Here is a 15641-nt window from a genome sequence, read left to right on the forward strand (position 1 = left end):
TGTAATACATAAGGTCCAGGGTTCGATTCCTAATAACAGTCAAGCTACGCTGAAGAGAGGTAAGGCCCCGATACATGCATGTATGTAGATTACCGTTTTAAAAAAAAATTTCCAATAATATATATATATATATATATATATATATATAAATATATATATATATATTATAAGATAAAATTAAAAGCCAAGAACAATGCGAGATTTTTTTTTTTATATAGAGTAAAATTAAATGCAAATAAAAGAAATAAATTTCTTTTTTTTTTTTTTTTTTTTTTTATTTGCATTTAATTTTACTCTATATAAAAAAAAAATCTCGCATTGTTCTTGGCTTTTAATTTTATCTTATAATTTTCTTCAACAATGCTTCAAGCAAACTACAACCTACTTATATATATATATATAAATAAATATCTACTATTATATAAAAGTCACTTTGGATGTGTGTGTGAATTCCTTCCTTATAAGTTTGGAAACGGCTGAGCCTATCTTTTGCAAATTTCACACAAAGGTAATTTATGCGTCTGGCAGTGTTCTCAGATATGTCCCAGAAATTCATCCAATAAGTGTTGAAAAGTGAAAAAATCCGATTCTAAAAATAGTTTTTTTCTTAAAGACAAAAAAGAATAATTTTTGTCAAGGGATTTTTATATGTGACACCGACAAAGGAGATAATAAAATCTTTGCAATGATTTTTTTTTCTGAAGAAAAGAATTATTGACATCTGGAGATATAGCTCAGTTGCAGAGCATTCGACTACAGATCGAATGATCCCATGTTCAGTCCTGAGAAGACCTCACCATTTTATTTTATTTTTTTCTTATTAATGAGTTCAATTTTTTTTTTTTTTTTTTTTTTACATGGGGATCACAACTTATCAAGGCCCGAAGGCCACTCAGGGATAAGGGCTATTGTGTGTACAGTAATCAATGAAATAGTATTGTAGTAATCATTAGTATGGGGGGTTTGATAGAGTGTCTTACTTAAGGGGGTGGTTTGTCAGGAGTTTGTTTATGTTGGACTTGAAGACGTCCAAGTTGTAGTCAGGTGGAAAACAGGCAAACGGAATAGAGTTCCACTGGCGTGCAGTTCTAAGAAAGAAGCTTTGCTCATGGAATCTATGTTTGGATTTAGGCACAGATAAAGAGTGGGGAAAATTATTGACAGTAGTTTCATCCAGACAGGTGTTTCTCGTGAAAGATTGGTGTGGGGGGGGGACGAGGGATTAGAGCTCAGACGAGCACCTGCCATGGAAATAACGATAAAACAAAGACAGGCTCGCAATGTCTCTTCTGTGGGAGAGAGGTTGCAGGGAAGAGAAAATGGCATCCCCCACTAAACCACGAAGTCTATTTTGTACTCTGTCAAGGCAGGATAGGCTGTTTTTAGCAGCTCCTGCCCAGATGTGACAGTAGTACTCCATCCTTGGACGTACTTGGCTTTTATACAGATAGAGAATTGCATCAGTAGTGAGATATCTTCTGGAGCGGTAGAAGGATCCCACCATTTTCCCAGTGTACCTGGCGACAGATTTGATGTACGTGTTCCATTTCAGATCAGGAGTAAAGGTCAAACCCAGAAGTTTGTCAAAACATGGAGCCTCTCCAAGACGAGAGCCATCCATTTCAATTGATGCCAGATGGGGATCAGAGCGTTGATGATGTAAAGATAGAAGCTTGGTTTTGGATGCATTAAAAATGACCAGCCACCTCTTCCCCCATTGTACCATGTGCTCAAGATCAGAGGAGAGAGAATTAGAGAGAACTTTATCATTTACGGCCTTTGATGTGTTGCCATAGTTGGTTGTGTCATCAGCATAGATGTCAACGAATGATTTTAAGTATGTGTTGTGGGAGATCATTGATGTAGATCAGGAAGAGAGTTGGGCCCAGGATGGACCCCTGGGGGGCTCCAGCATAAATACTGTGGGCCTCTGATTTCTGCCCATCAACCACTACTCTTATGAACCTATCAGAGAGAAATGATTTAATCATGGAGAAGACATTTCCAGCTATACCATAGTGGAGATCTTGTGAAGTAAACCTTTATGCCATACTCAATCAAAGGCCTTTGATATGTCAAGAGCAATTGCCCTAGAAAGGTAGCCTCCATCGAGAGATTTGCTAATCCTATGAGATATAACTGTAAGCACATCTGCTGTAGATCTAGCAGAATGGAAACCATATTGCGTGTCACTAAGAAGGTTATTTTTGCTAAGATGGTTGATTACTTCTCTATTTAACACAGATTCCAGCAACTTACTCATGACGCACAGGAGACTTATTAGCCTGTACTGAGAGGGAGATGAGCGATCACCTGAATTCTTAAATACGGGGCATACTGATGGGATTTTCCAAGGTGACAGGAAGCAATTCTCCTTAAGATAATGTTTAAACAGAAGCTCTTAGTATTAATGCTGGAGTCTCTCAGGGGTCCATCCTGGACACAACTCTCTTCCTGATCTACATTAATGATCTTCCAAATCACATCCTTACATCATTCGTAGACATCTATGCTGATGACACGACTATCTATGATAGCACATCCCAGACCGTAAACGACCAAGTTCTCTCTGATTCTCTCTCCTCTGATCTTGAGCACGTGGTACAATGGGGAAAGAGGTGGCATTACTTTTAATGCATCTAAAACCAAGCTTTTATCCTTACATCATCAACGCTCTGATCCCCATCTGGCATCAATTGAAATGAATGGCTCTCGTCTTGGGGAGGCCTCAAGTTTTGACAAGCTTCTGGGCTTGACCTTTACTCCTGATCTTAAATGAAACACATACATTAAATCTGTTGTCAAGACCACTGGAAAAATGGTAGGATCCTTCTATCGATCCAGTAGATATCTCACTGTTGATGCAATTCTCTATCTATATAAGAGCCAAGTTCGTCCAAGGATGGAATACTGTTGCCACATCTGGGCAGGAGCTGCTAGAAAGATCTTGCCCTGCCTTGATAGTTCAAAATAGACTCCGTAGCCTTGTGGGGGATGTCCTTTTCTCTTCCCTGCAACCTCTTTCTCACAAAAGAGATGTTGCGAGTTTGTCTCTGCTTTATCGTTATTTTCATGGCAGGTGCTCGGCTGAGCTCCATTCTATGGTCCCCCCTCGCCAAACTTTCACAAGAAACACCTGTCTAGCAGAAAACACTATCACTAGTTTCCCCTCACTCTTTATCTGTGCCTAAACCTAAGCGTAGATTCCATGGGCAAAGCTTCTTTCTTAGAACTGCACGCCTATGGAATTGTCTTCCGTTTTTCTGCTTTCCAGCTGACTACAATATGGTTGTCTTCAAGTCTAATGTAAACAAGTTTTTGATGAGCCGTTCCATATAAGTTAACAAATTTACCGAATCTCCATTACTGACGGTTACTATATTGTCCAATTTCTACTGTACACTCTTTAACCCTTATCCTCGAGTGGCCTCTTGGCCTTGATAAGTGGTGATGCCTATGTAAAAAAAAAAACAATTTCAAATGTTTAGACACAAAATTGGCAGAGTAGTTTGCTAGACACTGCAAAGGTCAAATCTTTTGAACTTTTTTAACCCCTTGGTAGCTCAAATTTTCAACCCAAATCAATTAAAAAGCTTGCCCTATCTCTCAATGCACTTTATGTAAAATTTCAAATGTTTAGACCAGGAATTGGCTGAGTAATTTGGTGGAGTCCGCAGAGATTAAATTTTGTTTAACTTGGACCCCAACTTTGACCCCTTAATATTTATTATTTTAGGCTCAACTCAAATTATAAAGTTGAATTTTGACCCTTTAACAGCCAAATTTCTGGCCGAAAATGGATTACAAAGATCTTCCCAAATCTCCATACCCTGTATATCAAATTTTGAGTTTGTAGACTGAAAATTGAGAGAGTTATTGTGTAGGGAAATGTACACAGACAGACAGACATTTTCACTTTTATATAGATATATAGATACTAAAAGTGGATTTTGTTTGTTTGTTCCCAAAGGATGTGACAAAAGTATAACCATAAATTATGATGATACTAAAGAATAGTACTATTCATAAAAAGAGAGCAGTAAGTTGACCTTGGGTTTATTTTCAGCAACCTTGTAATTTTCGCTTCCCTTATTTTGTTCTTTAGTCCTCATATTCTATGAGTGATGTTTTTGACAAAGGGGAAAGAATTGGTGTTTTCTGGATCGAAATCTATCCAGCTGACACTTGGCTAGTTTTTAACCTTGACAGAGTGTTTTTTTTTTTTTTGCTCCTTACATGAAATAGCTGCATGCTTTGTCTGAAGCATGTACTCGTTCCACAAGAACTTGTGGCATAACAAATACAGTACTTAGTAAAATTCAGTTATAAGTTATGCTCTTCTAGGGGTTGAAGTTACAATCCTCAGTGCAGGCGACTCCCAAAATACAATTGTAAATTACTTAGGACTTCTACCCAGTCATGGCTGATGGAATGAGAACATGCTACTCATGTGGATTAAATAATGAGTTCCGTTTGGAATTCTGTGCAGATTCCGGAGTTAAATAAAAAGATTCCGGAGTTCGACAAGATACATCTGAAGAAGGTTGAAGGTTACAATGATTGAAACGTTGTCAAAATTGCACTCAAGATGAGAACAGTAGTCCGAATAATTCAAATAATACGAGAGGATCTTGTAAAATTTGTCAATAAAAATGATTTTATCGGTGAGGAGAAGACAAACTGGGGTTTTCATAGAAAGTGTTCCTTCCACCTGGAAAAGTATCCCTGCTGTAGGTGAAGATTCCACGATCATGGTGATCTCGGGGATTGGGTTTTGATATCATGTTTCACTTGTGATCTACAGAAATTGATGGTTCAATATATATGGCTTCCTTTAAAGCACAAGATTCTTGCTTTTGTAAAGTGGCTTGTCTGAGGCATATAGTGAAGCGAGGTTGCATAATCTCAAGCACACCTTCAATATTTAAACTGCTGATGCAATTCTCTATCTATATAAGAGCCAGGTATGCCCAAGATGGAATACTGCTGCCACATCTGGGCAGGAGCTGCTAGAAAGACTTATCCTGTCTTGATAAAGTTCAAAATAGACTTCGTAGCCTAGTAGGGGATGCCTGTTTCTCTTCCCTGCAACCTCTTTCTCACAGAAGAGATGTTGTGAGTCTGTCTCTGTTTTATTGTTAATTTCATGGCAAGTACTCGTCTTAGCTCCAATCTATGGTCCCTCCCGTCGCTAAACATTCATGAGAAACACTTGTCTAGCTGAAGACACTATCAATAATTTCCCCCACTCTTTATCTGTGCCTAAACCTAAACGTGGATTCCATGAACAAAGTTACTTTCTTAGAACGGCACGCCTGTGGAACTGTCTTCCATTTGCCTGCTTTCCAATCAACTACAATATGGTTGTCTTCAAGTCCAACGTAAACAAGTTCTTGATGAGCCATTCCACTTTAGTTAACAAATTTACCGAATTACCATTACTAACGATTACTATATTGTCCAAATTGACTAATGTAAACTCTTTAATCCTTATGCTCGAGTGGTTTCTGGACCTTGATAAGTGGTGATGCCTATGTAAAAAAAAAGACAAAAAAAACTGTTTCTTTTTTAATTTGCTCATCTTTTTTAGTTATCCTCATTTTATTTATTTCAGATTTTAAAGTTCCTGAGAATGACTATCCTATGATAACCAGTTGGATGTCTCGTATGCTAAAAGACAAGGTAGCACAAAAAGCTAATACGGACAAAGACGTTTTCTGTGCAAGTTTTAAAAGGTACCATTTCGGCAAATGATTCCTGGAATTCCTTAATAATTTCTTGAAGACATCATGAAATAAATGAATCATGTACCATTCTGTTTATATTCTTGTTTGTTATTTTATTTAATTCAATTTTTAATACTTGTACAATTTATGGACCATGCTATTTAAATAGGATTTTCAAGTTAAATTTAATTTCAACACTATCTTTTGTTTAGTAAATTGTTAGGTGGAAGTACTGAATAGTTAACAAAGCCTCCCTCCCCATGTCAAGAATGGCTTTCAAAATAATTTTACTAATCCAGCATGGTTCATAAACTGCATAAGTATCTGATGTTTTGTAGCACTTGTCACCATTAGGCACACAAGATCTGCAATAGAATTACAGGTAGTTTGAGTGCAGTTAGTTCACGAGAATTGTAAGACAATGGAAATGGATGAGTAGTCAAAAATGGCGAAAGTACTGTAGAGTTGTTGTAGAAATTTGCATCTGCATTATGTTTCATCTGCATAGTGTTTCATCTGCATAGTGTTGCATCTACATTATGTTGCATCTACATTATGTTGCATCTGCATTATTTTGCATCTGCATTATGTTGCATCTGCATTATGTTGCATCTGCATTATGTTGCATCTGCATTATGTTACATCTGCATTATGTTGCATCTGCATTATGTTGCATCTACATTATGTTACATCTGCATTATGTTGCATCTGCATTATGTTGCATCTGCATTATGTTGCATCTGCATTATGTTGCATCTGCATTATGTTGCATCTACATTATGTTGCATCTGCATTATGTTGTATCTACATTATGTTGCATCTGCATTATGTTGCATCTACATTATGTTGCATCTGCATTATGTTGCATCTGCATTATGTTGCATCTACATTATGTTGCATCTGCATTATGTTGCATCTACATTATGTTGCATCTGCATTATGTTGCATCTACATTATGTTGCATCTGCATTATGTTGCATCTACATTATGTTGCATCTACATTATGTTGCATCTGCATTATGTTGTATCTACATTATGTTGTATCTACATTATGTTGCATCTGCATTATGTTACATCTGCATTATGTTGCATCTGCATTATGTTGTATCTACATTATGTTGCATCTACATTATGTTGCATCTGCATTATGTTGTATCTACATTATGTTGTATCTACATTATGTTGCATCTGCATTATGTTGCATCTGCATTATGTTGTATCTACATTATGTTACATCTGCATTATGTTGCATCTACATTATGTTGCATCTGCATTATGTTGCATCTGCATTATGTTGCATCTACATTATGTTGCATCTGCATTATGTTGCATCTACATTATGTTGCATCTGCATTATGTTGTATCTACATTATGTTGTATCTACATTATGTTGCATCTGCATTATGTTGCATCTGCATTATGTTGCATCTACATTATGTTGCATCTGCATTATGTTGCATCTACATTATGTTGCATCTGCATTATGTTGCATCTACATTATGTTGCATCTACATTATGTTGCATCTACATTATGTTACATCTGCATTATGTTGCATCTGCATTATGTTGCATCTGCATTATGTTGTATCTGCATTATGTTGCATCTGCATTATGTTGCATCTGCATTATGTTGCATCTGCATTATGTTGCATCTACATTATGTTGCATCTGCATTATGTTGTATCTACATTATGTTGCATCTACATTATGTTGCATCTGCATTATGTTGTATCTACATTATGTTGCATCTGCAATGTGTTGCATCTGCATTATGTTGCATCTGCATTATGTTTCATCTGCATTATGTTGTATCTGCATTATGTTGTATCTACACCATGTTGTATCTACACCATGTTGCATCTGCATTATGTTGCATCTACACTATGTTGCATCTGCAATGTGTTGCATCTGCATTATGTTGCATCTACATTATGTTGCATCTACATTATGTTGCATCTGCATTATGTTGCATCTGCATTATGTTGCATCTACATTATGTTGCATCTGCATTACGTTGCATCTGCATTGTGTTGTATCTGTATTATGTTTCATCTGCATTATGTTGTATCTACATCATGTTGCATCTGCATTATGTTGCATCTACATTACGTTGCATCTACATTATGTTGCATCTGCATTATGTTGAATCATAATTGTTGTATCTGCATTATGTTGTAGCTGCATCATGTTGCATCTGCATTATGTTGCATCTGCATTACGTTGCATCTGCATTATGTTGCATCTGCATTATGTTGCGTCTGCATTATGTTGTATCTGCATTATGTTGCATCTGCATCATGTTGTATCTGCATTATGTTGTATCTGCATTATGTTGCATCTGCACTACGTTTCATCTGCATCTGCATTATGTTTCATCTGCATCGTGTTGCATCTGCATTATGTTGCATCTGCATTATGTTGCATCTGCATTATGTTGCATCTGCATTATGTTTCATCTGCATCGTGTTGCATCTGCATTATGTTGTATCTGTATCATGTTGCATCTGTGTAGTGTTGCGTCTGTATTATGTTGCATCTGTATTATGTTGCATCTGTATCATGTTGCATCTGCGTAGTATTGCATCTGCATCATGTTGAATCTGCATCATGTGGCATCTGCATCATGTTGAATCTGCATCATGTGGCATCTGCATCATGTTGAATATGCATTATTTTGCATCTGCAGGGTTCATACAGATTTTGAATGTTCATGTTCAAGGACTTTTCAAAACTTTTTCAAGGCCTTCCAAAGATAAAATTAAAGTTTAAAAAAAACAAATTTTTATATATAGAGAAGACTTAGCTGGTTTGGCCATGCTACTTGCTGCAAGAGGTTATTCACAAAGCAAAAGAACCACTACAAAGTTGGCAAAGGTATCCGAGAGACCAGCTGAAAACGTGGTTACACAGTATCAAAGTAGATATCAAACCTAGCCCCAATCTACAAGTCTACAGTGTTCACTGGTCTCGGAATTAGTTGATCATCACTATCTTGACTTCTATGAACCATCATGTGTGATCTACATTCATCTGGGATGCTGTGTGTTCAGAGAGAAGCTGGCTCGACTTATGTTGCCTCAAATACAAGTAAGTATTACCTTCCTTTATCTCCCTTTGATAGTGGAACTCTCTCGTGTTTAGTGAACACTTATTTTTCAGTGTAAAAGTTACTGCTTGTTATCATGCTTTTCAGTCTCCTCTTTCTACTAAACACGCTAATATAATATGAGTCTGCTTGCTCAATGGCAAATAGCCTGTGGTAACGGTGCAGAAATGGAGGAATAAGCGGTTATGGTTAGCATGTGTCCGCTAACAGGAAACAGTTACTTGTGAACCTAAAACCGGTTGAGTACAACATGAATGTGATTATCCAAATTTAGAAACTACTGAAAGTCCAATATTTTTAAGCAAAAGACGAATTCAATACTCATATCGATCTGCTAGAACTGCTTTTGTCTGTCTAAAAAAATGACTTTGGTCTTTTCAGAAGATAAAACGACCCACAAAGTTATGACTCTACAAAACCATAGTCAGAATAATTCTTCTCTATCGATGTGAGACCTGGTCATTGTTCAAAAAAGATATTCATCAACTTATGGTTTTCAATCACTATTGCCTCTGCCATATTCTGCGTTTGCCTCTCCGACCGGATCTCCAACGTGATCATCCTCACTAGATATAATATTTTTGGCCGGGAAAAAACTTTGCTCAAAAGAAGACTCCAGTGATTTGGCCACGTATTGTGCAAGCCTGGTGAGAAGTTCATTCATAAACTGGTGTCACCCAATGCACTCATTGGTTAGAGGAAGCGCCAAGGTGGCCAACAGTCAAAGCAAATATAGAACTTGTATCCTGTCCTTGTGTTTTTAAGATCTGACACTGGAATCGCGAATGGCTAAACCATGCTGTTTACTCTGCTGCCAATCAATGATTGAAAACAGCCTTGACATGCGATGCCATTAACACTCTTAGAGTCGGCTTAACCCACCCTGGATGAACTCACTACAAGTCCAAAATGGCTGAATAAAAGGAGACGGATTTTTTGCTTGGGCGTAGGTTTTGTTTTGAATGCCATGTTGTTCATGTGTGTTTTGAACATTTGCCGTTTATTTTCATTGTTGGTAAAAAGAAAGAATTGCTGCTGCTGATACTAAGAGCAAATGTCTTTGTCATGAATGAAAAGAGGAAAATAATCTGGCACAAGTGTGTGTTTTTTCAACTAAATAATTTGCACGACTGAAATAGGAATTAATTACTCAAATATATCTTTCATGGGCATCTCATGAAGTGGGTCCCCTAAAGAGGTAATAAAAAATGAACCCAACTATTTTATAATAATAGGAAATATGAAAAATGAGAACAAGAAAAAATATGCAGTGTATGCAAGGGAGCCAACATGCAGTAGTGGTGCAATGACGTTGCATAAATACATCTGTGTAAAGTATATATTTTTAAACTCACGGAGTGATTAGTATGTGGTTTCGAAAAACTAAATTAAATTATAATCCACATTACTCACACTTGTCCCTAAGAGTTGTGTTCAAAAGTTCATAATGAACAGTTAATTAGTTTAGAATTGAATCCTATATGTAAAAATATATAAACATACACAAATACTTAACTTTATATAAATAGAAATGACAGTTAATGTTCATTTTCCTAAGGTATTTTTCCAACATACTTTAATCGTGTGGTAAAAAATACTTTAGTTCTACAATTGAGTTATGTTTGAAATAATCGTGTTTTAATCATCAAAATAATTATACTTTGCCAGTGTTCACGCTCAATATTTATTTAGATACGTTATGAAAATATGCATATGAAGCAGAGATGTGAATGGCCTATAATATACAAAGCTGAAATGGAAATAAATTTCCCAAACTGAGGGTTTAGGGCACCAGTTTCCCAATCTGAGGGTGGGGGGGGGGCGTAAACGGTATTTCCGGAATATTCTAGCTTTTTGGGGTTGGGGGCAGTTAACACAAAATTATTTTTGCTACGAAAGATAAAGTCTGCACATTATTCTTTTTAGGGGCAAGGAAGATCATGTTGAAAGATTAGTAAAATAATAATTATTTATCCTATCACTAATTCTAGGTCGGAGTGATAAGCTTCCCACTAAAAAAGCTTTCTTTAACTCTACCACTAACCCTAAGTCTGACTGGCACGTCCTCCTCCTTAACTCCAACTTCAAGTGTTACCCCCTCAAAACAAAAAATAACATCGTAAAACAACATGTAATCATGTTTGTTTTTAAAGAATAAAGTACAAAAAATAAATATGAAATAAACCAGCCTTTTCTGATTTAACAAAAAGCAAAGATTTCACATCCGTCAATAAAATCATATAATTATATTAAGAACTTTAATTTTTCATATATACCTTATTATAATGTCTGATAACTCAAACAGAAAAGAAAAACACAATTAATCCATTAAATTCCAAAGTACCTAAATTTTTACTATGGAGTTGAAACTTTGTGTAATAACTAAAAAAATGGGTTAGAATACACAAATTGAAAGGAAAAAGTTATTTATTCGATTTAGAAAGTGTAATACTAACACTCGCCTATCTCCTGGGTATATGTGATATATTTTTAAAAATCAAGAGGCTATATTTTCAAGGTAAAATTTATGCATTATGGTAAGGATCAAAGCAGTTCACACAAAAGATTGCATTGCATTTTTCGTTTACTATTTGCAAGACTCATTTTGACATCGCCTTTGTTTATTCCACTTAGCAATTATGTGACCTTTTACGTGAAATTTGACATTGTTTATTAGCTTAGATAATGTTGACAAGCATGTTTTCTTGTTGCAGTTCCTTTTAGGGAGGAAGTGCATACATCTCTTCTGAAATCAAAGTTTTATTTCATCATTACCATCATGAATTAGCTTGTATATAGTCCATGCATATACTACAGCCATGTCGAAAATTTGTGTGACCAATGATCAGTACCACTTCTATACGAGACATATTTTCCCACAAGCCAGTTTGATACTTTTTTTTTTTTTTTTTTTTTACATAGGCATCACCACATTATCAAGGCCAAGAGGCCACTCGAGGATAAGGGTTAAAGAGTGTACAGTAGAAATTGGACAATATAGTAATCATTAGTAATGAAAATTTGGTAAATTTGATAACTTATATGGAACGGCTCATCAAGAACTTATTTACATTAGACTTGAACACAACCATATTGTAGTCAGCCAGAAAGCAGGAAAACGGAAGACAATTCCACAGGCGTGCAGTTCTAAGAAAGAAGCTTTGTTCATGGAATCTATGTTTAGGTTTAGGCACAGATAAAGAGTGGGGGGAATTATTGATAGTGTTTACAGCTAGACGAGTGTTTCTTGTGAAAGTTTGGCGAGGGGGGACCATAGATTGAAGCTCAGTCGAACACTTTCCATGAAAATAACGATACATCAGAGACAAACTCGCAACATCTCTTCTGTGAGATAGAGGTTGCAAGGAAGAGAAAAGGACATCTCCTACGAGACTACGAAGTCTATTTTGAACTCTATCAAGGCAGGCCAAGTCCTTTCTAGCAGCTCCTGCCCAGATGTGGCAACAGTATTTCATCCTTGGACGTACCTGGCTCTTATATAGATAGAGAATAGCATCAGCAGTGAGATATCTACCGGATCGATAGAAAGATCTCACCATTTTTCCAGCGGCCTTGGTAACAGATTTGATGTACGTGTTCCATTTAAGATCAGGAGTAATGGTCAAGCCAAGAAGCTTGTCAAAACTTGAGGCCTCCTGAAGACGAGACTGAGACCTTATATATAGAAGTTCATACATCGTCGAAAAAATAGAATTATAGCAAATTACATTAGAATTTTTATGACAGTTTGAATAACTCTCAAAGAGAAATTGATGAATATAGATAAATTTTATCCTTTCTTCAGAGTAATTATGCAGTACTATTATATATTATCTACATATCTAGATTTTAAAAAGACATTATCATGCAGTACTATTATATATTATCTACATATCTAGATTTTAAAAAGACATTATCATGCAGTACTATTATATATTATCTACATATCTAGATTTTAAAGACATTATCATGCAGTACTATTATATATTATCTACACATCTAGATTTTAAAAAGACATTATTTAGTGTCCTATTTATAGGATAGTGGAACCTAATGAATTAATTCTTTATTATAAAGTGGGCTATTTTTTTTCCGAATTCATTTTAATTGTTGGAGTTAGTCTGAGGTGGTTGTCTGACTTGCTATTTGCTTTCCTGCTTCTCACTACTTGAAATGTTTTTGCCTGGAGGAGGGCTAGAACAAGGGACATTTTTTGCTCCCTAACTTCTGTATGGCATAGTGGAAGTACATATATTCATTTATATATAGATGTAAAAATACACATATTGTGAAGGATTATGGTTGACAATTATGCGTGAGTGTGCGTATTTGTATATATATGCATTCATAGTACGTGTGTGTATTTAAAACATTTAGCAACTTAGTAAACACCCACTAAATTATCAGGTTATGCAAAACTTTTTTGCTGGTTTGTCGAAAGGTGCATTTTAAACTGTTGTAATTCATTTGATGCATATCATTATTGCTTAAACATATAACCATCATTAATTTATAGCTTTTTCATTCATATTATTAAAATATCATTCACATTTTTCTGCAATATTTTCATCCATATTGATTTGAAAATAACCTTCTTTACTCAACAGAAAGAGAGTCATCTTTCATCATGATAATGCTCAACACTACTTACCAAACAATTTGGTTAGGAAATCTTGTCCTATCCTGCATATTCTTCTGACTTAGCTCCCTCAGATTATCACTTATTTCGAGGATTACAACACCATTTAAAAAACTTAGAGGAGATTGAATATTAGATTCATATTTCATATCAAAGTCTAAAGAATTTTACAAGCAGGGCATTTATAAGCTTGATAGATGGAATCAAGAGCAAAGATTGTTATTGTTATGAATAAAGATTTTCAAAAACAGTTTTTCATTTTCAAGACGAAATCTGAAATCGGCAAAAACTTTTACACTGACCTGATATTAACCATCACACAGTAAAAACTTTTACACTGACCTGATATTAACCATCGCACAACAAAAACTTTTACACTGACCTGATATTAACCATCACACAATAAAAACTTTACACTGACCTGATATTAACCATCACACAACAAAACTTTTACACTGACCTGATATTAACCATCACACAGTAAAAACTTTTACACTGACCTGATATTAACCATCACACAACAAAAACTTTTACACTGACCTGATATTAACCATCACACAACAAAAACTTTTACACTGACCTGATATTAACCATCACACAGCAAAACTTTTACACTGACCTGATATTAACCATCACACAGTAAAAACTTTTACACTGACCTGATATTAACCATCACACAACAAAAACTTTTACACTGACCTGATATTAACCATCATACAACAAAAACTTTTACACTGACCTGATATTAACCATCATACAACAAAAACTTTTACACTGACCTGATATTAACCATCATACAGCAAAAACTTTTACACTGACCTGATATTAACCATCACACAAGCAAAAACTTTTACACTAACCTGATATTAACCATCACATAGCAAAAACTTTTACACTGACCTGATATTAACCATCATACAACAAAAACTTTTACACTGACCTGATATTAACCATCATACAGCAAAAACTTTTACACTGACCTGATATTAACCATCACACAAGCAAAAACTTTTACACTAACCTGATATTAACCATCACATAGCAAAAACTTTTACACTGACCTGATATTAACCATCATACAAGCAAAAACTTTTACACTGACCTGATATTAACCATCATACAGCAAAAACTTTTACACTGACCTGATATTAACCATCACACAATAAAAACTTTTACACTGACCCAATATTAACCATCATACAAGCAAAAACTTTTACACTGACCTGATATTAACCATCACACAAGCAAAAACTTTTACACTAACCTGATATTAACCATCACATAGCAAAAACTTTTACACTGACCTGATATTAACCATCATACAAGCAAAAACTTTTACACTGACCTGATATTAACCATCATACAGCAAAAACTTTTACACTGACCTGATATTAACCATCACACAATAAAAACTTTTACACTGACCCAATATTAACCATCATACAAGCAAAAACTTTTACACTGACCTGATATTAACCATCACACAGTAAAAACTTTTACACTGACCTGATATTAACCATCACACAACAAAAACTTTTACACTGACCTGATATTAACCATCATACAACAAAAACTTTTACACTGACCTGATATTAACCATCATACAACAAAAACTTTTACACTGACCTGATATTAACCATCATACAGCAAAAACTTTTACACTGACCTGATATTAACCATCACATAGCAAAAACTTTTACACTGACCTGATATTAACCATCATACAACAAAAACTTTTACACTGACCTGATATTAACCATCATACAGCAAAAACTTTTACACTGACCTGATATTAACCATCACACAAGCAAAAACTTTTACACTAACCTGATATTAACCATCACATAGCAAAAACTTTTACACTGACCTGATATTAACCATCATACAAGCAAAAACTTTTACACTGACCTGATATTAACCATCATACAGCAAAAACTTTTACACTGACCTGATATTAACCATCACACAATAAAAACTTTTACACTGACCCAATATTAACCATCATACAAGCAAAAACTTTTACACTGACCTGATATTAACCATCACACAAGCAAAAACTTTTACACTAACCTGATATTAACCATCACATAGCAAAAACTTTTACACTGACCTGATATTAACCATCATACAAGCAAAAACTTTTACACTGACCTGATATTAACCATCATAC

The 15641-nt window shown here is 35.2% G+C and overlaps 1 protein-coding gene across 3 annotated transcripts in view; it reads left to right on the forward strand.

The window, feature by feature from the left end:
• LOC145279752 (glutathione S-transferase omega-1-like) overlaps window positions 1-5822 on the forward strand; it is a 47139-nt gene extending 41317 nt beyond the window's left edge. For all 3 annotated transcript variants that reach the window (XM_080131056.1, XM_080131057.1, XM_080131058.1), the window contains one exon: window positions 5615-5822. In XM_080131056.1, coding sequence (XP_079987182.1) covers window positions 5615-5754 — 140 coding nt within the window. In that variant the 3' untranslated portion in view covers window positions 5755-5822. The remainder of the gene's footprint in view (window positions 1-5614) is intronic.
• The last annotated feature ends 9819 nt before the right edge of the window (window positions 5823-15641 follow it).

This window comes from Euprymna scolopes, chromosome 7 (assembly GCF_053919585.1).
Source record: "Euprymna scolopes isolate OS-2025 chromosome 7, ASM5391958v1, whole genome shotgun sequence".
Classification (NCBI taxonomy): Eukaryota; Metazoa; Mollusca; class Cephalopoda; order Sepiida; family Sepiolidae; genus Euprymna; species Euprymna scolopes.